Source organism: Hydra viridissima, unplaced genomic scaffold (assembly GCF_058129835.1).
Source record: "Hydra viridissima isolate aposymbiotic clone 2 unplaced genomic scaffold, HvirCarnegie_v1 scaffold_3, whole genome shotgun sequence".
NCBI lineage: Eukaryota > Metazoa > Cnidaria > Hydrozoa > Anthoathecata > Hydridae > Hydra > Hydra viridissima.
Window position 1 is genome coordinate 19,094,082 of NW_028324302.1, and position 25,601 is coordinate 19,119,682.

Below are 25,601 nucleotides of genomic sequence, written 5' to 3' on the forward strand. Positions count from 1 at the left end.
GAGAGTGACTAGTAGCAATCGTCTGCATGCACTAAAAGCTATTCTAAGTTAAAAACATCAAAACGTGGGTGATATCTCAGAGTATACAGTAGAATTTACTAAGGGATTCTGAACCAAAAGGCATCAAAAATCTATAAATAATACTGTATTACTAAAAATCTATAAATAATACTGTACGTACTTTATGGATGGTCCCTTACACAAAACCTAGTGAACATGAAAATCATTTTTGCATCGAAAAAAAAAGTATAGCATAAAATATTTCTAACTAATCCTATCGATTATTAATTTTATCAATAACTAAATTTATCGATAAGAATTTTATCGACAATTAACTCTATCGATATTGAACTTTTTGTTTGATTTTGTTCGTTTTCATTAAACAAAAGAAAACATTGCGAAAGTTTTCTCTTATTTAATGAAATTGAACAAAAATATTGTTTAAAGCAAGCAAAAGTTTTAAGCGATCAAAAAAAAAAAAAAAAAAAAAATGTTTTCTGAAGGGTAGAAAAAAACCCAAATGATTCTAAACTATAAAAAAGCAAAGAAGAAACTTTGCAATTTGAAATAGAAAGTAAAAAAACTGGCGCAGTTACATGAGGCATACTATTAATCAAAAATGACAAAGATGCATTCATTAGATAGGTGCTCTCTTACAAAAGGGTCGTTGATAGGACCCAACGCCTCCTCTTGGTTACGCCAATATAACTTGCTACAAATAACTGAGGCAAATAAACAGAATTTATCATTTAAAAGTTTTCTTTGATTATTGTTCTTATCATATGCGTCTTTTTTTTTTTTTTTTTTTTTCTATATTTGTGAACAATCTGGCCCAAAATAATAAAAAATCTGCACTATTACTTATTGTATTCGTTCACTTAATTCTTTATTTATTTTTTAATAGAAAATAGGGCTAAATTTCCTCCCATTTAAATACATGTTTTGCAATAGAAATATATATTTGTTTAACATCTTTTCTTATGTCGAGTTTTTGAATAATAAAACGTTTTTTGAATGATTTGTAGGTCACGCAAAGATTCTCCTCGCGGAACCATTACTTAATGCTAAAATATGGATCAAAGAAAGTTCCACGCTTGTTGTTCTTCCTATTTATAGTTTGTTATGTCTTTTGTAACAAAAAGCCGAATGGTTTGATAAGTATGTCAATGTTTGCCCAAATAATTAAATTTCTGTTTTTTAAACACATGCTCAGGACTTTCAAGGCAATACATTTGTAAACAGTTGTTTTACGTATTAAAAATAAAAAAAAAAAAAAGAAAGGGGAAGTCTTCAACTGCTGCTGCATTTATTTTTTGATAAATACACGTGTTTAAGAAAGATCAACGTCTACAGTGTTAATGATGACGGGGAAAGTGCGACGGGGCGGGAGTGTGACAAACAGATTTGTTTCAAGTGCATTCCTCTTTAAAATCTAAGATTTTTAAAATTTTCTTAAGTTAATATATTGCAATTTATTATTATTATTCTTGCTGAAATTGTAATGATGTGTTTTTCATACCTAGAGATTACAAATCTAAAGTTTGCAGAATGTTTTTCTAGTTTTATTTTTTAAAATTTTAAATTTTTAAGATTTAGGTTATTCTTACGCATCATTGAAGATTCTTCGTATCCTGCGGCACATCTTTTAATTTACAACCCGTTACATATAGTTTATTTCATATATTTCTGTTTAAAAGTTGTTTTTTTCAGGCGGATTTTAAAATTATCCAACCAAAATCTTCATAAAAAGATTAGAAGATTATTAAAATGAGATAATCTTGATCGCACATAGAACATTAATTTTGGACTTTTTTCGTAGCAACTACGTTTTTACTGAAAAAGTTAACAGTGCGTTATATTTTTTATTAAATGTTGCAGCATAGAATTTAAATACCCATAGATTATTATGCGAATACTTTGAGGATATTTTTGTTATTTAGATGTTTCCGCGAATACGTCCGAAATTAGCTATGACGACCTCCTCTGGCCTATGTATTAACTTAGAATCTTAAGAACAAAATTTTTTTTTTTTTTTGCAATTTGCAAAAAAGGTATTCAAAATAAAGGATCGGCTAAAGAATTCTCAAAATTACTTAAACCTCATCACGCAAATGATTAATTGGTTTCAAATAAATAGACCAGCTTCATTCTTTCAACTTAACACGTTTAAAAAAAAAAAATCAAACGAAACCCGAGGCGTCTTTAAAATACGTAAATCATTTATTAAATGTTTGTAAATAATTAATTTCTTGTATAATCAAGAGGCTTTTACAATAAAATAAATAAAAAAAACCTCATCAAAGAGTTTTTCCTTTGATTTTGTTTGTGTCAATGCGGTTCACGCAAGGAGGGAGGTATGGTGGTTGGGAGATGTAATACTTAAAATGTAAGGGTGGAAAATATGGTAAACATCAATTTCTCCAAAACGTCCGAAATTCTAAATCTAAAACACTTAAAATTTGGAGTTAAAGAAATTAAGATATAATGGGAACAAACAAATTGTTTGCGGACTTGTACATTTTTTCAACATCTATAAAAGGACGCTTCCTTTCAATGTGGTCAAAATATTCGTACGAAGCGCGCTTTCGTTTATTAATTGGGGATAGAAGTGATACTTTATCATTAATTGTTAAAAGTTCGCATTCGCTGTCACTGGATTCGAGAGTATGAAAGTCTTTAACGAAACTGATATTCTCAGCTTTGAAAGAACTTTTTTCCACAACACATTCGATTTTCTGTCCGTGTTGTAAACAAAATGAATTCGATTGTTTTTCTTGTTTAGCAAGGGTTTCGTGAGAATTTACAAAAAAGTTATTTGTTTTTTTCTGCTTCAGTCCAGAGGAATGAATACACGGGATAGAATTTTTATGCGAAAACTGAACGTCGTTTGTTATGCTTAATTTATCAAAATCAAATAACTTCTCGTGAATCCTTTGTGTTAACTCATTTCCCGTTGAAGGACTGAACAGGTTTACATATTCAGGAAATATTACATCTCTTCCCATAGAATGTAGGCAACTACAAAGCGCGTCCCCATAGACACTTTCTGATACAAATCTCGTTGCAGAAAAATAATCAACACACTTCAAACCAGGTGCAGTAGCCATGATTAAAACTTTCCTTCGCAAAAAAAAAACAAACAAAAAAATTGCAAATAAGACACAAAATAAGTATCTTCAACGCAAACTGTGGTTCGTTGTTTGTTTACAATCTTTTCTAAGAATGTTCGTAATCTCTAACAAAAGAAAGATAAAATCAAATATCCTTCAGCAGAAAGGAAGTACTATGTTTGCTAACGAAAACGCTTTTACGTTTGATGCAAGTAACTTGGGTACAATTTCACAGAATGCTTGCTTTGTTTGGGCATAAGTGAACTTGTGCCGGAGTCTCGACGAACTGCAGAGAGTTTTTTCGTTGTTGAGTTTTATCAAAATTACGGGGGTCACAATTGCGCAGAGTTTAATAAACATGTTTACGAGAACAAAAAATTTTAATTAATCGCCTTATTTGAGTTACAATTCTAGTATGTACCAGAGATCAAGTAAATTTGGTTTATATTTAGTTGTTTTTTTTTTGTTTTTTTTTTTTTAAGTTGAGTGTTTTGATTATATTTCTAAATTTTTCAGCGTGTAAGAGTTTAAAGTATTTGTTAGGAGAATTTCAGGTAAATTAAATATTTAAAACCTATGTTCACAATGTTAATACGGTTTATTTGTAATCACTTATTTTTGTAGATTTTTCTAAAACGATAACTGCTCCCCCTGAATTGTAACAATGACTCCTCAGTGGATATGGATCATTGACTTTTTATTTACATTTTCCTGGTTGTAGCGACACGCGGGAAAACAATAAGAGCAGCTGTCGAATAATTAAAACTTTGATTATCTTGCGATTCATTCAAATTTATTTAGGAATTCAACGTGGAATAAATGCTTATCGCTCTAGTTTTTTAGAATGATTTTTAAATTCAACAAAGTTTCGCCTAAAGTCCTTTTCTTACATTATATATTATTTTATACATATTTTACTGATATTTAACATCTTTAAAAATCCTAATTATAAAACTACTGCAAACCTTATAACTCAAGCTTTTCTTTAAGGCATGTTTAACATTCTTGTTTTATGAGTTAAAGGTGTATTTTTTAACTGATTGATTTAACATTTTTTTAAAATCGTCTCATTTAATATTAATTGCTTTTCTTAAGAAAGAAAAAAGCACTTTTTCTCTAAATAGTGGCATGGCTACCACTGAACCTGTATACATTTGATGTCTTTTATGATATACATTATATAAATTATTATTAAATATATGATACTATAACATCTTATAACTGGCAATTTATAAAATTTCATTTTTAGAAAATCAATTTTATAATCTTTTAAAAAATTTTCTTTGCTACCTTTTATAAATGACGTAAGTTCCTGAAATATCAAGATAGTAATTTTTCTTTATAATTACGTAGCGCAAGAGGGAAAAAAATCTTTATTTACATTAGTAATGTACAACGCAGAAATGTATTTTTTGTTAAAATATCTTGCTTATAGATAACAAAAGTTTCCTTATGAGCTTTTTCTTTTAAAGTTCAAAAAACATTCTTTTTATTTGGGAAACTGGTTTAAACTCTCAATAAAATCCTTTTCTATAATGGGAAAGTGGCAACAGTGAGGTGGTTCAAACATTACTATTATGGGAAAGTGGCAACAGTGAGGTGGTTCAAACATTACTTAAAAAATTTGGCTATTGACTAGTGAACCTCCCCCCACATATGAGTTATACTTAATATAAGAATCTTATTTTATACTTCCAATTTTTTTTTTTTCACCTTTTTTTATATTACTTACTGGACATTTTATTTATTTATTGGACACTTTATCTTTTGACAAATCAATTTTTTATGAAAATCATTTAAATAATTTAAAACTTGCTTATCATTATGGTTCACTCCCTCATTTCATCACAAATTTTATTCGAACTTATAAAGTTGAACCATTTTAGATGTTTAAATTTGATCATAGCATAACTAAGTTTATACATTTAAAGCACATTTATTGAATCTTTTGTAAGCACATTTATTGGAGCTTTTTAAGCTGAAGATCAACAAAGAAAATAAACTCAACAAAAACCGCACGTAAATGAATTAAAATATTCAAAAGATTAATGAATTATTCACACAGCTCTATGATGAAATTTAAAATACTGGAATAAAACAGTATTCAGTAAGTAATATCGTCCAGTACTGAAATAATAACAGTTAGTTTATCTTTAAAATTAAGGTTTAACATCAGATGAAAATAAAGAAATAAATAGAATTAAGAAAATTTGAAATTTATCATATTATCAAACGATTATTTTTCGCTTAGTTGGGTCACGATTACAACTGAAGTATTCTTATAAATAGATACTTTAATAGTCTTTTTAAATGTGCAAAAAAATCTAAATCACTTTATTGGAAGCTTTTCTAATCAAAGAAAAGGTTTCTATAAAACTATTTGGCTACATAATAACTTAAACTTGCGGTCTTGCTGCGATCACGTAAATTCTTTTTTAAAAAGAACGTAATAATCCAATTTTCATCGATTGTTAAAATAAATGTTTACGATTGTAAAAAACGCTTTCCGTATTTTAAATGTATTAAAATATATAACTATACGAAGCAAAATAACTTTACTTCCTTGGCCAACGTCAGTTAATATTTCAGTCAATCTACTAATGGCCATAATACGATTGGTATGGGCGTTGATAGTGCCCGTGTTTTACTTTTTGTTAGATTTTATTTTGCAAAATTTTGCTAGCTTGATTTTAAAGAAAAAAAAGTTGTTACATTTTTAACATAGATTGTAAGTTATTTAGTTTAGTTATAAAAAAGAAAAAAGTGTAATAAAATTATTTTTGTTTACTAATTTAGCCCCTATTTCAGAGGCCCCCAAAATGTTTCTAAAATTTTTTTATTTTCAAAAAAATTAAATAAACAAAACCATATTTCTAAGTTTTCTGAAGAAATATAGGGGCCCACTTGGGAATAATCATCATGATTCTAATCATCTTGATGGTAATAGTTTTTCTTTCAATGCTAGGTCTCACAATTTGAGTTCAGCCTAGAACCCCCGATGGCATTAAGATGGCCCTGGCTTTATACCATATGTACATAATCAATATACAATTTTATATACAGAACACAAAGGCAGTAGAAAAGTTTTCACCGATTAAAGTTTCAAGCTTTAAAGAAAAAAAGTGTATTTTTATAATTTATTTAACATTTATAATTCAAATAAATACAAAACCAGCAAAACCCAAACATTAAAAAAAAAATTGACGTAAAAGTTGACAATAAAAATCGAAAAACTCATTTCATCTTTTATCCGCTTGTTTTTTGTTGTTTTTTTTTGTTTAGTTTTATTTTTTGCTTTTTGTTTTGTTTTTTATTTTAAACATTTATCGTTATAGCAACGCTTAATTCCACAAGGTTTTGTAAAACTTACTCAAGCATTTGCTTAAAGTTCTCGATAATAGAAATTTTCAGTTTCTCAAAACTCCGTGGGTCGCTTCATACAATCTATTTATCTAACCGTTATTAAAGGTTATAGATGCAGCTTAAGTCAGGACATTGGTCAGCCAGCTCATAACTTCAATTTTTTTAACAATGTTGGTTATTAGTTTAAAAAATGATCGTGCCAGACCTGAAAGAAAGCTTCTTTTTAGATATTCTAATTTGCAAAGCTAAATATTTGCCTTAAAACAAAAACAAAAACAAACAAAAAAATACGCTAGCCTTTTTATAACACAAGTATTATGAGTCTTTTTTTATTTATTTATTGAAATGCAATTTGTTTACTTGCTGAATTTAATTATAAAAACCAGCTTCGTTTTTGATATTTTCCGTTTAATAGATGCTTACTAAAAATCGTTTCGTAACATAACTGCTCTGCGAATTATTGACCATTTTAGATGTAGCGAAGTATAGTTTTTAGCTATTAGTAATCAAACGAAGTTCGGTTCGGTTCCTGCTCCGGCTAAAATTGTGACCGGAACCGTAATTCCTGTTCCGGTTCCGAATATATTTAAGTTTTCGGTTCCGACCGGATTTTCGGTTCAAAATGTTACCGAAAATAGATATTATAAATCTTTATTTAACATTATAGTGTTATTGTCATTTTAAGTTAGTTTTAAATTACTATTCATATTTTGTAATGTCTTTTATCGTTTCTTTTTTTCTAAACATTGTCAGCAACCAAACGGACAATTTTGAACTTTTTGAAGATGAATTGGCTCCTGAAACTCAAATTCTATCTGGCGACAAATAAAAAAACCCATCTTTTTTGCACATTGTCAAAAGTTATTGCGCAATCTCAAACAGAGCCAAATGCACTTTCATCTTCTAAAGCGAAAGAAAAGTTAAACGATTTTTGGATTAGCAATGGCTTGGGTTTTGGAAAAACTATGAAGAAAATCCAAATACCAAAATCAAGTTAGCATTGACTAAAGTAGCAAAAAAATACCTAACACCACCTCCAGCATCCTCAAATGTTGAAAGACTGTTTTCTATAGCTGAAGACTCTCTCAAACAAAAGTAACAGACTCCTTTGAGAACATTTGGAAAAACTTTTTTTTTTGTAAAGAAAATCTTTCAGTTCTTGGATTTCTTTTTTAATTATTTTTATTAACTTGATGTTTTGTTTAAATTAGAGCTAACTTTTTTTAAAAAGATTATTGATTTTCGGTACCGGTTTCAGTTCCTATTCCGATTTGGATTTATTTTCTGATCCAGTTCCAGTTAGGATTAATAAAAATCTATTTTGGGGTCGGTTCCGGATCCAGCCATATGCCAGTTCCGGTCGATCATTATTTACTATCAGTTCAATAAAATAAATATATAACTAACATTTGTAAAAAATCATATTCGCTAATATTGGATGACATCAGTCTCATCTGCTTTTTTGGGGTCAGTGGCTGCATCGTCCATATAAAGGTGTATTTTCAGTTCATCAAATAATACTCTTAATAGATGTGTTACTTACAGGTTCTTATTTACATTTAACTTTTTCTTCGTTTTATTTCTTCTTTTTATAATGCAGGGTCACGATAATTAAAGCTCAGCAAGTTTATAGCTTAATCTTTACCTTCAAATTTTCTTTTTCCTGGAATTCTGGCCGTTACTGCTGCACATGTTATTGCTCCTACTCGTCCTGTTGTTGTGTTTGTATATATTTTTTCTTTTTCATTTAATTTTCGATCCTACTGGAGTTAATTTTCTTCCGAAAATTAACTCCAGTTGTATCGAAAGAATTTTTGACTAATGCTTACATAAATTTTCATATTCTGAATTTACTTGAGCGTCGATGGCATATTTATCTTCTAAATCAGAAAAGTCTTGATCAGAATCCAAAACCTTTGTTAACTATAAATAGAATATGATATATGTATCTGGTTAAAGTTTACAAAGGTATATACACTTGAATATTTTGTTCTATCATTCAAAAATCAGCTGCGATACATCCGATAAATCCAATGTATTGGTGATGATTAAAAAAATAGTAACTAAATCTAAGAAATATGCCCTAATTGATGAACAGAAAATACACCTTTACATGGAAGATGCAGCCACTGACCCCAAACAAGCAGATGAGACTGGTGTCATCCAATACTAGCGAATATGATTTTTTACAAATGTTAGTTATATATTTATTTTATTGAACTATTTAAAAAGCAGTGAATAATCCAATCATATCAGTACAAAAGGAACCAGGCGGAGAAGACTGGGGTGCAAATAAAATTGCCTCATGTTTTTTGCTTTTTTACATGCGCTTACTTCAAGTTTTTCATAAAATTACGCTGCGGATACTTGTTCATGAAAAAATAATACTCATCATCCATGTTTTTTTTAAATTTTTACCAGAGAACCAAAATCAAAAATCATAAGTCATAAATCATAAGTTTCTAGTCCCAAATCCCTTATAGACTGCAGCATAGTTCACGCTACGATCAAAAGAAAAAGAACAGACATTCCAGATCTATCTGCACAATTCGCAACAAATAGTAAGATCTGGTAGACAAAATGAGACTTAAACTGTAAGATGTGCCGAGACAAAATATTTGAATTTTAATAAAGATGGTAAAAAATTCATTAAGGGTGCTAGATACGGGAAAGAAAGCGGGTATTCAGTATAAACATCTTTGTCTAAAATTAAATATCAAAAGCCATTAGTTATCTAAGATGTGTTAAAAGTAGTTGCAGCGTCTTTCTGATTCTTGCTCAAAATTAAAAAAAGAAGAAGAAAAAAAGAAAAAAAAAAAGTTTCACTAGGTTATTACATTTAAATGATTCTGATTTTCATTCTTTTCACAATGATGATACCCTTTTTGGGATGATACCATTTTGGAGGTGTACTCTAATGATATTAAAGAAGAGAGCTATTAAATATAATATAATTAATTTGTCTTTTCTTTTGCTTTTTTTTTTTAACAAAGTAATTGTTTAATTGTACACATACACACATTTGTATACACATATATATATGTGTATATGTGTGTGTATGTGGCTAAACCTAGTTTTAGCCCCTCCGACCACCCCTTGCCCGGCGAGGAGGTGAAGTGTGGCATCTCTGTTGGGTTTGGTCAAATGTAGTAAAATTTCGCACCTAGGTATAACTTCAATCCCTGAATTTAATGGTGAATTCCTTTTCCTGACCATAGACATCCCTAAGTCAGTGGACCAGTCCTGTAAGACCAAGAATTTTTTAACAAAAAAGAAACATTTAAACAAAAAACTTGCATATCTTCAAAACATAAACATATATTTAAGATATATTTTTCATGAAATAAACCCCATAAAATGTCCGATTTTACTATGTATAAAGCTCTGTTTTTAATAATTTTTCAACTTTTTAAAAGTTATAAGTTTTTTTGAATTACCAGCCAAAACCTTTGAGTTTTCTGCCAAAACACTCACAACTCATATGTGGGTTTCTTCAAGGCAGCTATTGACATGATGCTTACTGACAATCACAAACTCATAATCAGAGCTGACAAAGTGCCTGTTGGCCAGTATCCTGGCCGCTTCAATGCACCAACAATAAATTAGATTGCTATTGTAATTGCCGGTGACCAGACAAACTCAAGAGATATTGTTCTTTAGAAACGAGATGATTCTCTTCATAGAATCAATGAGTTCTACCGGTCTTGCGACCCTTTGCAATATTATTTGATTAGCCGGAATACCCGATGCAATTTTTTCATTCATTACTTCAAAGTTTCTTTATCACTGAAAATTACTTGCTTCCACTTTTCCAAAGACCACCCAATTCTCTCCTCACACCACCTTAATCTTGTGAGCCGATCTCTGGCCGTCAGCATGGGGTCTATCAGCTGCATAAACACCAATATTTTTCTTTAGTAAAATGTTTCTAACTGTATATGAAAAAAGACGTTTTTCTACGATTTTCGTTGAATACTTTGGTGTTCCGGATCCTGCATTTCGTCGACTGCCACATGTCGTTTTAAACGTTTTAAGGGTTTCAACCCATTTCTCTGCATCTTAACTTTTAGATCTTATCAAAATATTAAAAAAGGCTTTAAAGATGACTAAATTCCAACCGTGCAAAAAGAAAAAAAAATAAAAAAAATTAACCTTTAGCAAATATGGTAACTATTTTACATTTGAAAAAAAAAAAAAGAACTAAATATTTTACTGAGACTATTTTTTACACACAGACGCACGCACACACGTTGCGATTTAAAGGTTTCGCTATAAAAAAATTAATTCATGATAAATAAAGTTAAAAGAGCGAAAAGTTACGAAGGTTCAGTTATAGTAAATTTTATTATTTTAACGGTTGATACATTAGCCCGTTTGCAACATAAAAAAGTTAATTATTAAACCCACGTAAAAAAAGTTAATTATCTAGATCTTTTTTTAAACCATTTTCAATTTCGAAAGAGCCGGTTTCCATTTGCTAAAAATACAATAAGTTGAAAAGTAGTCGTTTTGCTAGTAATGATTTACAGGGTGTTTATAAAACGTTAAAAATAGTTTAAATTTATATTTTTATCATTTATGAAATAATTTTAAAACTTAGATATAAATTTTATAAAGAAAAAAAAATTTACATATTTAGTGTTTAAAAAAATTATAAATTTTTACTATATAATAAAGTAATCTTACTTTTCTATACCTCCTGGTAACTAATTTTTTTGTTTGTCAGAAACTGCTGCTGTAAACCAGTGAGGGAAGCGATTATTCATTCAAAACTTGGCTTGCGAAAGACGTGCTTGTTCACAAAGTTAGCTCGTTAAGAAATCTATGTTTTTTAAAACTGTCATGAATCTTTTTGTAACGTGAGTGAATCTTTTTTTATTCCTCTAGTTTTCTCAGTACACTATATAGATAACTCTTAAAAAAAAAAAAAAAAAGCAAATAGTTTCATGCATATGGCGTTTTTGTTAAAGGCACTGTTAATGTTAATTGTAAGCTCTTAGTTTTATTTCCTTAATCTTTAAGTAATTTTTTTGTTTTATTTTGAAGAAAAGTTATTCTATACTTACTCTGTTTCCTCTCAACTATGTTTACTTACACAAGTAAAAAAAGTGTTGTGTTTTAAAGCTTGCAACACTAACAGGGTATGTTTGAATCACACATAAATCATATATTTGGAAATACTGTTAATGTTTATGCACTAGTATTGAGTAGAATGTAAACCATACTACTCAAAACTAGTGCGGGATTTTTTTCATATTTAAAGATAAAATAAAAATTATATGTGGTGTTCATCTAATATTAAGTATCATTATATATTATAAGTGTATTCAAATGGTTATAAATGAGCAAACAATACAAAAATGTACCAAGTCTTTAAAACTTTTGAAGGAGTTAATAGCTGAATATAGAAAAAGTATCAAAAATCCTAGAAAGTGGCTTTTTTTTAGATAAATGTACAACTATAAGAATCACACACCTGTACAAAAAATTAAAATAAAAAATGTTTTTTTTTTCCTTTTCTATAATGATGTAAAAACTGTTGCTTTTTTAAATTTACATTCAATTCTTTAGCTTCAAAATGTTTTTGCGTTAGACAGAATTTCAGAGCCTAAACTTCATTTTAGCCACTACTTGATGCTAAATATAAATTAATAACTTGTTATTATGTACACTAGGAAAGGGTGCTTTTAAAATGATAAAAACCAATTTTTAATTTATTAATGAGCTGTGCTCTTAAAACCTTGATTTAGCTGTGCTCTTGAAACCTCTAGGTAATATATTCTGCAAGCTTCTCTGATTTTATAAACTGTTGACTACAGTTGAGGTTAAAGAGTTAAAAAGAAAAAGAGAAAAGCTCATAAACTTAAACACTAAAAATGCAGTTGTATTTAAAAGTCTCACTCAGGCTGCATTTGCATTGAACAAAAACTCAAGGTTTGGAATTTTCTTTTTGGTTGCTTCATAGAGCAAAATTTCTTTTGAATAGCCTTGAATTGTGGTACTGTTCTATTGCCAAATGCTGAATTACTTCCCCAAATTTGTCTTTAAGTGAATGCAGATTTTCTTTAAGACCTTCCGATTCTCCTAATTTCCAAGTCATCTGGATTTATAAGGATTGATAAATCTAGACAGTACGTTCTTGGCAGTCTTTTAAAGGACAGACTTATTGAAGGCATATGGAAAGTTTTACATTCTTCAATTTTGGATTAGAAAGAAATCTTAACAAAATTGCTCTGCCTTCTATCTTCAAAATGTCTTAAAATTGCACCATTTTGATGTAAAGAGCATTTTATCTATAAAGAACTTCTACTACTAATTTGACTGGCTCAAGAACAGCAGCAATCTTGAATTATATATCTACTTCATCATCACTGCAAATCATATATGTAGAAATAATTTTCAATACTTTTCGGAATAAATCTTTGATTTTGAAGAGCTGTTTAATCATCAACAGTAAACTGTTTTATCTTGTTTTACAATCAAGGATTTTTCTTGAAGGGCTTCATTTTTTACTAGAGCTTTTTTAAAATAATTTGACAATTTTTCTGATTTATGTGAAGGCAGATTGTAAGTGGACTTTCACTTTTGGAATGGGAATGTTTTCATTGATGACAGTGCCAACAAAACTGACTTGTTAGATTCAAATTTGTCCCTGCTGACTTCATCCTCATCATTTGTTTCTTTGGGTGTGTTGTTTAGATTTTTTAAGAAGGCCTTCCTATTTTCGGAAGCACATTCCATGGGTATAACAGAAAAACACATTACTTCGCTTTATAATGCTAAATTAATTCAAACAGACAATTTAGAAAAGTTTTTTTTTCTGGCAAGTTTTTTAAAATTTAGAAAGGTTTTATATGAGGTTTTCATGAGCTCAGAAAAAATTGAATATCTTTTGAATTTAGTCTTTAAAAACTAATACAGCCTCCTTTCACTCAAGCAAAATTTAAACTTGAATTAGCAAATTTGGAGATCAAAGGCTTGTGATGTTCTAAATTTATAAAACTTACAGTAGAAGTTAGAAAAGGAGTCTTACATTGAAATCAAGGTTATCTGAAAGAAACAAACTTAAGTAGCAAGTTGAAATTGTTTTTTTAATGCTTGGATTTACCTCCCTGAAAGTTACTGTAATTTGACCAAGCAAATATATTTGTGCTACATACAATATTTAAATCAAATTTTTCACCAAGTATTCCCAAGTATAAGTTTCATTAAAAGTAAATTGAGAAGTAAATTAGCAGTTCAATCTTACATAAAACTAAAATTTTCAACATTTTAATTGTTAACTGACTAAAAAGATGTAATACCAAAAGTTTACATTGTTAAGTTAACTCCTGGACTGGTGCATTCATATTTCAACTGACATCATTCTTATAATATGCTATCATGGGCTTCTTAGCATTCAAAAGCATATCAGTGGTTTTATCTAAATGTATTTTAAACATTTTCTTCCACTGGTTATGTAATCTTAAAAAAGTTTTAATCTTTTGAAACACATTTTTCTTGAAAAGCTCACAACAGAAAAAAGTCATTCCAAACTTTTAAAAACTAATCAAAGAGTTATAATCATATCTCTGGGCTATTATTGTTCAAAAGTTACTCTATCCAAAATCAACTTTTGAATAAAAAACACCTACATAAATTTGTTCAGCAAATCAAAAATCAAAAACCACACCAAATTCAAGCAAGTTGATTAAAATAGATTGTTAAAAAAATAAATGTTCGTACTGTGAACAAGACACAAGAAACAAGAGTAAGATAGTAAAATCTGTTTTGATAAGTTCAAAAAGTAAAAGCAAGGAAGCAAGCTGCAATAATTCAAAAAGAATCCAAAAACTTTAAAGAAGCAAACTACCTGAAAACATCAATAGACATTTTCCATAGAAATGATGGCATAGTTATAATGAGTATATAAAGACTATTATTAAGCAGTGAGTATTTTTAACATTTTTAAAAATTATCTTATCCATACAGGTGTGTAGAAATTCTCATTTCTAAGAGTTGGTACCTATTTGTATTGTATGTCTCCAATTAGCAAGAGAATTGTAAATGACCTAGTTGTTTAATATTAGATATTGATAATTTTGTTTTGCATTTTAATGAAAAATGAAGAGCTTAGTCAACTTCTAAATTATAAATTATTGCTTGGAGTTTTACAGTTTAACTTTTTTTTTTTTTTTTTTTGAGTATTTCATTCAATGTTTCAGGTCAACATAACAAATAACAAATAAAATGTCAGATTACAGAGAACGCAGAGATCGTTACAGTGATCCTCGACCACCCCTTCCATCAAAAAGTATGATGGGTGCTCGAATTTATATTGGTAAGCTTCCTGGTGATATCAGGGAAAGAGATATAGATAAAGCTTTTAGTAAGTTTGGGCATGTGAGAGAGATTGCAATGAAGGGGAACTATTGTTTTTTGGTAAATGTTTTGATGTTTATTTATAAGTTTAAAGCATATACTGGATATTTAAAAGAGTTTTATATTCTTAAGTTTATGTTATTCAATTATATATTTGTGCTAATTCTCTTAAAGGAATTTTTACTTCAATGAAATAGGAAATTTATAAAATAAGGATACACAAATAAAATGACAACTATTTTCAGGGTTAAAGATTTTTTTAAAAATCTGCTTTTTGTGGCATTTTAACAGCCAAGTTTAAATTGGTATTGGTATCTCATTTGAGTGATCCTAAAATGAAGGATGATTAAGGCTGCTTCAGATATATGAAAACTTTATAAATCTTCTGATACTCCACAGTTTAAAAATGGACTTCATTAAATCATTCCTTAAATCAAATCATGTAATTGTTTTTCATACTCTTGAATCTATTTGGAGACCAGCAGCAATAGTTCCAGCCAGAAGAATCAAGAGGTTTTTTTTGAACATTTTCAAATGTTTTTCAAAAAGAATGGTTTACTTCATGTCCTTGATTGCCCAGATGCTTTTTATAATGTCAATAAGACAAATTTTAAATTAAACCCAACCACAAAGAGAGTTTTTTTTTTTAATGAAAGATGCAAAAACTGTTTACAAAAAATAATTAAGACCTAAAGAAAACATTACTGCTAACTAGGGTACTGTTAAAAGCCCTAGTCATTTTGAAAGAAGAGTTTAATTGGATGGTTGGTCTTGGATGTTTCTGTCTGCTTAATAAATCAAGATTGCAAAACCAATGCTCTTTCAAAGATTATATTCAGAAAATAGATAAGGAATTGAAAGATGTTGCATGTCTTATTTTCATATTCTTAGACAATCATCCAAGTCACAATAATTTTCATTAATTTAAATTGTGCAAGAATTGGGAACATCATTTCTTTTCCTCCTAATTGCATGCACATCTTTTTTGGACTAGTAAATTAGGATGGAAGAAGGAAGTTAATTGGAAAAGAAAAAATATTTGCAAGGAGTTTGATGAAATTTAGTTTATAAAAGTTTTAAATCTGATAAATGATAGAATTGTTGCAAAACCAAAAATAATGATTTTTGTGGTACAGGTGTTTTTCCACTAAATATTGAGAATGTTCAGCTTAAGCAGTGTATTGGTCTAAATAATGAGATTCTGAATCTGCTTCCAATTCAATTGCATAAGTCACTTCTGAATGTTGTGAAACTCTTACTTTTTCAAATGCAACTTCATCCAATATACTTTCATTAGCATTTTGTATTGAAACAGAAGTTGCAGTTTCTTCAACTTCTATACCATCAACTTCAATTCAGGTTGTGCTCAAACTTCCAGAACCAATTAAGCACAAATCAAAAAGGCAATACAAGAAAATTAATTATGGAATCTTTATGAATGATGAAGTTTTAGAGATGTATAAAAAAGATGATGAAAAAACAAAGACAAAGAAAGTATGAACAAAAAAAATTTTTTATTCAAGCAAACAAAAATAATACAAGAACAAATTGAACTAATAAAAATGAAAAAAGCAAAATCAAAGTCATCTAAACCTGATGCTAAAAAGAAGTGAGGAAGGCCAGCTAACATTTGATAATATGTATTTATGTTTTTATTGAAATTTTGAAACTAAATTAGAATTCTTTTCATTCTTATGAGCTAAAATGCAATAAGAGCAGTTTAGCCTTACTGTTTCTTAAGTTTATTGCTTTTTTTTCTTGTAAAAGTTTTATAGCATTGATTTTTTAAAATACTGTAAAAAATAGGTTGATCTCTACATTTCATTTTCTTTTTTTATGTTTAAACATAGTATACATAACTGTTACAAATGTTTAAGATTAGTAAACTACTCTATTTGTATGGTTTCTTTTTTCTACTTAAAGAGATTTATTGAAGTTACCTGAATTTGTATTCTGGCAATTCCCATATATGAAAAATGCAGATAGAATAATCAATTGGTTGTTTTTAGAGTTATAAATCAAAATGAAAAGAAAAATGCAAAAAATAGGGCTTCACTTGCAATCGCAACCATTTTGTTCATGCCCAGTATATATCTTATATTTATATTTGTGTTTGCTTTCAATTAAGTGTAGCCTATGGCAATTTTTATTTAAATTTAATTGAAACCTCATAGCTAAAATTTTGATAAACAAAAACTTACACAATTAGTAAATGTTATGCTAAGTAATAAAGTTTTTGTATTTAAGCTTGCATTTGATTCAGCAAATCACTTATTGTGATTTGTAAGTATCTGTCATCTAAAAGCTTGGTCATTCTTGTTTCCCAAATTCAATTAAAAAGCTGCACACAGTTTTGAAAATAGATGGGACTGTTCACTTTTTATTGGTCATACAAACCATATTTAGACATTTTCTCCAACTGTATAGGGTTTAGCTGATATAACTAAGTGTGTCTGTTCTATCTCATTGTTACTTAAAGAAACTTCAAATACCAAGAGTATGAGGATGCAAATGGTGTCATGCATATGGTTCATTGATAGCAATGAATTTTGATAATTTTTAGATGAAATTAACTTAAAAAATTTTGGCAATGCAGGGCAGATCTCACCAAGCAGATCAAATTCCTTATCTCTGGGAATGGCTTTTGACACTGGTTGAATAATGCTCAAGTGTTTTTTGGATAATTTTCAAGTTTCATCAATATTACAAATTCTATCATAAAAATGTTGAAGGAGAAATAAAAATTGTAGTGATGTGATAATCTTTTAAAATGTGTAAACAACTTGTTTCTTGGTCCCATCTCCTGAACATGACAAATCACTGAATCCTGAATTATTGCCACATTAGCTTACTATCAAGAACACATGTTATAGTTTTCATTGTGTCAAGACCAGGAATATCTTCAAATCAATGTAAAATTTGTTTATTTTTAGGTGGGTCACCTTAAATTATTGATTTTTATGGAATATAAATATACAAATTATTGTACAAAACTGAATGAGTTTTAGTGATCCCTACTAATGACTCCATAAATTAAAGTTTAGTAATACATTTTATAATAATTGTTTTTTTTTAATTGATAGAAAATAAGTTCTTATAGAAACAAATTTAAGTGACTAAACTAAGTAGTTAAATTGAATATTTAAAAATTCTAGCACAACTAAACAAAATTGTTAAAGTAATTGTCAATTGTATAAGTTCTTAAAGTGTTGATCTGGGTAGCATTGTCAATATCACAACAAACAGGAGAAACTGTTTCTGTTCTTTATCATTTGTATGAGAGTTGTTGTAACCATCCATTAAAACTAATCTAATAATTAAAGCTCTACAGTAATGCTTACCACCTACATTTTGCCATCAAAGACAGGTAATCTTTATCTGTCAACCATAGCTCCATGTCTTTGTTCCAGAAAGTTGATGGTAGTCCAGTGATAAAGAAGAATCTAAGGGTGTTCTTCTTTTCAAAGTTGTTAACCTCTTTACTTTTGCATGTTCAGTTCCATGTGGCTTAAAGCATTGAGTTGGCTGGTTGTAGATAGTTTCTATTCATTAAATATGATATTGTAAATAAAACATGAAACTCAGCATCGGATTAGCGCATGCATTCCTTTTATGCTTTGTTTTCTCTGTATTCTTTGTTAGAAATATTGCACTATATTAATTTTCGTGTTAATGTCTTTACCACCTCATTGAATACATACCTTAGTTCTTGTATTCTTGTGTTAGGGGAATGTAAAAATGTTAATGTTAATTAAAGTTTTTCTTGAGTTTTTTTCTTGTAAATTCTCTCAGTTTTCTTGAAATTTCAGAGTGATGATTTTAAATCAATACTTTTGCAAGGAAATAATACAACAATAAGGAATTTTGATACAAGACATTTTCATATATCGTAAGGTATTGGTACAATAAAAAGTGCTGGTACAGTTGTATCTAGGTAGCTCTTACATCAGAACAAGGTGATGATATGAGAAAATGGTAATATAGCCAGGAATTATGATGCAGGAAAGTTTCTCTATATAATAACAACAAAAATTGTTGTATTGTATTGCTAGCAGTCTATGGTGCTAAATAAATTTATTCTAGTAGAGATCAAAGATGGTGGGTAGGCAGCCATGGCAGTGTTTAGAACATTAGACTTTTTAACAATATTCTTTAGCAAGTTCCTAAGTATTGTAAAATACCAATTAGGATTGATAAAACCTTGGCTATACTTTGTTGAATAACTATGTGTTTGGTATAAATTGATTTTTTTAAAATGGTAAGTAAATAATTCTTTTAATTGGTTTGCTTGCATTTGTTGACAGAGTTTAGTTGGAAGAGTAGTTTAAATGCATTTGGGATTAATTCAAGAAGATTTGGGATTTTTGACACACCAATATTAGCTGATGTTAAAAATGTTTTCACAAACAAATGATGTAATACAGAACTGAAATGTAGGTTATGAACTCAAGAAAAGAGAAACCAGTATAATAAAATTTAGTTTCTCCAAACTAATTACATTTGACAATGACTCAGAAAAAGCAACAAAAGATAAAGGCTATATTTTGATGTATGTTATATAACTAGTTGACTCAGATAATCTACACATTTTTTGTCTGATGAGGTATATAAAGCAAAAAGAAGCAAGAAGTATAGAACAAATGATAGCTGTTAAATCACTTAATGCAATCAAAAGCAAAAATTTATTTTAGATTTCATTGTTTCTTAAAAGCTTTTTTAAAATTTGTATTTATTATAAGTAACCTCAAGTTTCATGTTAAATTAATCAAGTAAATGGTCGAGAGATACCAAAGTAACTTATTCTCAAAAAAAGCAGGAAGGCCAAAACAAGTGCCAACATGGAGCCTAACTGGATTTTTTTTCTGGATTTATATTTTTTTTACCTGTAAGTTGTAAACTAATCGTGAAAATAAATTATGAATCTATTCAAATTTTAAGTATGTTCAAAACATTTAAAATATCATGTTTAAAAAGGTACACAGGTATTGCAGTTTACCTTAAGCTGACTGCTTTTTGTTATAATTAACCATTAACATTTTTATATGATCAATAAACTACACTTAACCGCAAAATTAACACACTATTTATACATTTCGATTTATTTAAATCGTTGTCAATATTATAATATATTTTGACAAACATACTAAGAGTAGGACACATGAACACAATTATTTCAATGATAATAAAATTGACTCTGAGGATGGTGAAAAAAAAATTAAAACAAAAAATATGATTCCTTTAACAAAATAAAGTAAAATGATTATTATTGTTATGTACACTAATATAGCTTAAGTTAAAATATTTTTGACTTATTGATAGTTAGTGTTACCACCTCTTGATGTTATTACAGCCTGACAGTCCCGTGACATACTTTCTATTAGAGATCTAAACATTTCTTAAGGGATATCTTACCAAGCGCGGATAAGACTGTTGCAGCTCGTCTAGGCTGTTAGGTGGTGGATGTTGGCTTCTAACATGGTGTCCCATAATGTCCTGAAAATGCTCTATCACATTCATATCTGGACTGCAAGCTGGCAAAACTTTGATATTAAGGTTTAAGTATTCAGTACCAATATGTTGTATGTGGTCTAGCATTATCCTAGGAGGAAGAAGAAAGAAGGAATCCATCTCCAAATTACAGTGCAAAAGGTACCACAAAAGGTTCTAAAATGTCTGCTATACATTTTTGAGAAGTCAGACATCTACCATCAACAATAAAAAGCTCTGCTTGAGCTGTTAAAAGATATTCCGTCCCATACCATCAATTAGCTGTTAAAGATATTCTGTCCCATACCATCAATGAGCTGCCTCCATATAAACTAGTTTCTCGAATGTTACAAACAAAATATCTCTCATTTGGTCTTCTCTACACTCTTGGACAGCAATCAGAACTTACAAGGCAAAACTGTGACTCATCTATAAATAAAACCTGTCTCTATTCATGTATTTCCCAATTCATGTGCCTCCTTGCAAAAGCCAGTCTATTTCTTCGTTGATCTACAATCTGGGACCAGTAGCTGTTGCCTTAGGTTGTAAATTTAAAGCACAAAGTTTTCTTATGGTATCTTGACTAACAGCAGTTCCATGAACCTCAGCAAGTTGTATTTTGAGACTTCGTGCAGTAGTGAACTGTTCTCTCAGTGTTTGAGGCATTAAAAATTGGTCCTCCATGGCATTAGTAGCTCGTGGTCTGCTTTGGCCAAGTTGTCTAGCGTGATCATTAGTCTGTACAAACCTTTGTAGAACCCTACCAACTGTTGTATGAGACACTCCAAATCTTCCACCAAGTTCACGATTTGTTAATCCTTCATTGGACACAGTAACAATTGTAAGACATTTATCACAAATTAAATTTTGTCACACTGCATTATGAATAGATGTGTTGCTCAAATGACAGTTATCTTTTCTACTGTTAAAACAATTTAAAAGTAATACATACTATTCTTTTGGAAATGAAGTTTAATTACAGCAAAACATGCTACTTATGAAAAGCTGCTATAATTTGGAAACGAAATAAGGGAAACGGAATAAAACCTACAAAAGGCGTAACAATAAACATTATCATGTTTGTAATTGATAAATCTGGGAAATACATTTTTTTCAAAATAAGTTTGAATTTATAAGCAGTGCGTTAATTTTGCATTCAAGTGTATTTCTGCATTAGAATATTCTATTTGCATAGCAAAAGTTCTATTTGTATAACAAAAAAAGTTGATAATTAAAGTAATCATTTAAGAATATCATTAATTGTTAAATTTATGGCAACTTAAGTTTATTTATGCTATTATATAAAATGCTTATATTATATTAATATTTTTTTTTTAAAGCAATATGAAAAGACAAGGGAAGCAGAAGATGCTGTCTATGAAATGCATGATAGATCATTTTTTGGTGAAAGGTATGACGCTTTTTTTGATATTCAATAGAAGTGATTTGATCTAGGTTCTATAGAGTTCTTAGAAATTCTGTCAAAACTTATTCACTCAGGTTTTTTGATATAAGTTCTTTATAATGACCAAAATGGTTCTTGTTTTAGAATACAAGTAGAACATGCACGTCAACCTAAAGAGTTTGGTTTTCGAGCACCTTCAAGGTTTGGTGGCAGTCGTAGCTATGGAGGTTACAGCAGAAGTAGTGCATATAGGTAAATTTTGTGATATTTAAGTTATTTTAAATTAAATATATTTTGATGTCACATAAAAATGATATTTATATTGATGTATTTAAATTTATTTAGCAGTAGTCGAGACTATTCAAGGCGACGATCCCCACCACAGAGGAGTGACTACAGACTATCCGTCACAAATCTTTCAACAAGATGTGATGCTCAGGTATAATTTTCTTTGGGTTGTTTTGTAGAACAGGGTATGGATAGAGATTTTTAAAAATTCTATGGGTTATGACGCTGAAATAAAGTATTAATAGCTATAGTTACGTGCTCTGAAAGTGAACCTGGAATCAAGAACTCTTAATTCTTACCCTGAGAAGAGTAAAAAAGACATCATGTCTAAGTTCTTGAGCTTTTAAATAAAAATCGTTTCGTGTCTTTATTTACAGATCGAATTTAATTTAACGATTAGTGCGTTTGTCGGTATTTCAGTATATATGCGAAAAGACGTTCACGATCTAATTCCACTATCGGTTCCATAGCTGTTTCGATTTCGTAAAAGCGATCTAAAAAATTGAAAAAGTGACGAAAGAAAGCGTACAGAAAGATTACGCTAGATTCCGAACCTAGATTGTTTCATTAGTCGTGATTTAAAATCCAATCTTTTGATCAAGTAGCTTTTTTGGAGGTATCCCAGAAGCACTTGATGTTATGGAAGTTTAGTTCGTGGCAAGGTGAGTGCGTCCGGTGTTATGGGTGTGTTCACACCACGGGATAAAGCTAAGGGATTTAGTAAGTTAATTTTAAGTGATTATTAATGTTTTAATGTATATGTAGGACCTTAAAGCGGTGATGCAAAAGGCTGGCGATGTTGTATTTTCTGATGCACATAGACGTAGAGTTGGAGAAGGGTAAGTCATGTTACTTTTGGTAATACTACTTTATGTAATTTTAAAAAATTAAAATCTTTTTGATGATAAACTTCTAATCAATACTAATTTCCAGTGTACACTTATTTACTCTCATTTTTAAATTTATACTTTTTGTATTAAGTGTGGTTGAGTTTGCATCAAGAAAAGACATGGAGAGAGCATTAAAAAAACTTGATGGGCTGGAAATAAACGGAAAACCTATAAAACTAAAAGTGGTAAGGAATTTAGCTTATATATAAAAATTAACATATCCAATGGTGTCAAAAAATAAAAAATAAAAAAATAGAAGCATTAAGATTATTACTTGTTTTTTTTTTTGTTTTTTTTCTCTCTCTGCTTTTGATCGGAAAAGATATTTCTCAACTAAAGCTTACTTCACTCTAACAAGTTCACTAATTCGTTACTTTTTTTATTAATTCAGTTTTATCAACTGTGTATAATAAAATATACTAGAAAATTTCATTAAAATGCAATAAAGTGGCTGATAATAACAAAAATAGCTAGTAGATTAAAAATTTCTGAGAATTGTGACATATTCTGAAAGCATTTAAAATGACTGGTGGCTTTCAACATCTAGAATCCGAAAGGCTTAAAAAAAAAATTACATAGCATGAGAACAAAGTCTTATATTTCGTCCAGTAAAAGCCGATCCAAGTTTAAGTTATCTTGAGCCTATCAAAACCGTAAAAAAAACATGTTTCTTCAAATAAAGTTCGAAATTTTTTACTGAAGAAAATTGGTATTTATGTAGCCGTTAGAAGACCGATGATAAAGCTTGAACAACCAACACACCTTTAGAGAGATGGTAGAGAACTGCACGGTTCAATCAGCAGATATGCTTATTTGTCAAAATGAAAGGTCACAGTTTGAACAAGATATGGCTCCTGCACACAAAGTTTACACAGTCAAAAATGGAAAAAAGAAAATGAAGTAAATTTATAACTTGCCAGTTTCGGGTTTCATAATATAAGCTTTAAGCCAGAGCTAGATTCCATTTAAGAGAAGTGTTCCGACCAAAACTTATAGCATTCTTTTTAAATCAGTGCAAGAGAGATGAACAGCTTGCTAAAAGTATGCGGGAATAACTTAAATGCTATTTTTGATATTATGGTTTTGTTTTGTTTTTGTTGAGCCAATTTTGGTTTATCGTTTTCTTTTTTTATTGGTTTTAATATTTTCTATAACATTTTAAAATGTAATCTAAAGTTTTAATGATTTCATTTTTGGTTGAAAAAAAAAAAAAACAACAACAAGAAAACACAGGTCACATCAGCTTCAATAATTTACATTTTATGGTACTTTAAATAAGCTAACAAAAAAATCTTAATGCGCCTTTTTTTTGTGAAACCACTGCATATTAGATAAGTTACCATTATTTGTATTTATCTTTCCATTATACTTATTTCCTTGAAATTTCATGCAGGAGGAAGCGCGCAGTTTACACAAGTCACGTTCTCGATCCCGATCTCGATCCCGTTCTGAATCTGGTTCAAGGTCAAGATCAAAATCGGGTTCAACTTCTCCTAGCAGGTTAGTCCATGGTGGTTTTGTTTTATTAAAATATTTTTTATCAATGATACATAAAAGTATTTTAGTTGTGGAGTATTTAATAGTAGTTCTAGGGAAAAGTAATGCATGAATGTTAACTCTTTGTTATTTAGAAAGCGACGACGTCACTCATCTAAGTCAGGTTCTGATGATGCTTCGGACCGAGAAGATAGCGAACGCAAGAATCCCAAAGCTGATGATGAAAAGGCAGCCAGTGACGACGAAGAATTCGAGGAAGCTGAAAGAAATGTCAAAAGGAAAAAAGAACAACGAAAAGAAGCTAATGGCGATAAAGGCTCAGGTTCGGAGTCAGATGGTCCAGAAGAATTAAGTAAAGACGAGGCTGAGAATGATGAGGACGAAGAAACGGAAGTAGTTGAAGAAATTATTGAGGAAGAAATTGAGGTCGAAGAAGAAGTGAATCAATCCAATGATGAAGATGACGAAGATGAAGTTAAGAAAGGAGATGAGCCGAAAGAGAATGAGGTTTTGGATGAACACATTGATTCTTTACGTGCTTCTTCCAAGAGAAATAGTCGTAGAAGTGAAAGTGAATCACCTGAACGCGAAGTAAATAACGAATAAGTTATCAACAGTTTTAAACTTCTTTTCAAAGTTTATGAAAGTTGTAAATAGTTTTTAAAACTTACTGTGTCACGTTAAAATATCTGCTCAGTCCAAAGAGAATTTTAAAGTGTTCGAGCTTTTTGTCTATTTTTTTTTAATTTTTTTGTTTTATGTAAATTATAATAAATATAAAATTTGATCTGTCTAACCTTTTTGTTCGTAAGTTGTTGCCTTATAACAAAAGGGGTTTTATGTTGATAACCACCAACACTAACTGGGAAAGGAAAGTACGTTCCAGGGGGAATAGGCAAAGTTTCAACTCTTTCTCTCTAAGAGCATAATTGTGCTCATAAAAAATGTTAACTGAATTTACTCCGCAATATCGGCTGTAAATGGGACGAAAGCGAAATAAATTTTTGATGTTAAGGATGAATCAAACCCGAAAAAAAAAAATGCTTATGAACTCTTCAACGAAGTCATTCATTTGTTAGTACGTGAGCAATAAAACTATACTCTTACTAAAATGCTGAGTTAGAACAAAAAACGAGGGAACCAAATTATTATCTCAGTCTGCCGGAGAAAACCATGTTGCCTGACCAATCATAAGGAGTT

General features: G+C 29.6%; 1 protein-coding gene and 1 long non-coding RNA gene across 6 annotated transcripts; both read left to right on the forward strand.

Moving 5' to 3' along the window:
- Positions 1 to 3,389: 3,389 nt before the first annotated feature.
- LOC149891314 (uncharacterized) lies at positions 3,390 to 3,920 on the forward strand. The gene is made up of 3 exons (XR_016451230.1): positions 3,390 to 3,541; positions 3,627 to 3,664; positions 3,735 to 3,920. It is a non-coding gene; the product is annotated as an uncharacterized LOC149891314 (long non-coding RNA).
- A 7,297-nt stretch (positions 3,921 to 11,217) lies between these two features.
- Positions 11,218 to 25,124, forward strand: LOC145180537 (uncharacterized). 5 transcript variants are annotated; one of them, XM_090081051.1, is made up of 9 exons: positions 11,218 to 11,332; positions 14,678 to 14,894; positions 21,662 to 21,732; positions 21,871 to 21,978; positions 22,072 to 22,165; positions 22,780 to 22,853; positions 22,996 to 23,089; positions 24,298 to 24,404; positions 24,536 to 25,124. In XM_090081051.1, the coding sequence occupies exons 2-9, from the start codon at positions 14,703 to 14,705 to the stop codon at positions 25,005 to 25,007; spliced, it is 1,212 nt and encodes a 403-aa protein (XP_089937177.1). In that variant the 5' UTR covers positions 11,218 to 11,332; positions 14,678 to 14,702; the 3' UTR covers positions 25,008 to 25,124. The 5 variants fall into 5 exon arrangements, with proteins under 5 accessions (XP_089937177.1, XP_089937178.1, XP_079911570.2 ...); XM_090081052.1 differs by having other exon boundaries at positions 11,224 to 11,332; positions 22,075 to 22,165; XM_080055444.2 differs by lacking the exon at positions 11,218 to 11,332 and having other exon boundaries at positions 14,643 to 14,894; positions 22,075 to 22,165.
- Positions 25,125 to 25,601: the final 477 nt, after the last annotated feature.

Bases quoted from the DNA above. Each gene is read 5' to 3' on its own strand.
- LOC145180537 (XM_090081051.1), top strand. From the start codon at position 14,703: ATGTCAGATTACAGAGAACGCAGAGATCGTTACAGTGATCCTCGACCA. The intron at 21,733-21,870 runs GTATGACGCTTT...TTCTTGTTTTAG, and splicing joins AGATCATTTTTTGGTGAAAG to AATACAAGTAGAACATGCAC. The intron at 22,166-22,779 runs GTATAATTTTCT...ATGTATATGTAG, and splicing joins CAACAAGATGTGATGCTCAG to GACCTTAAAGCGGTGATGCA.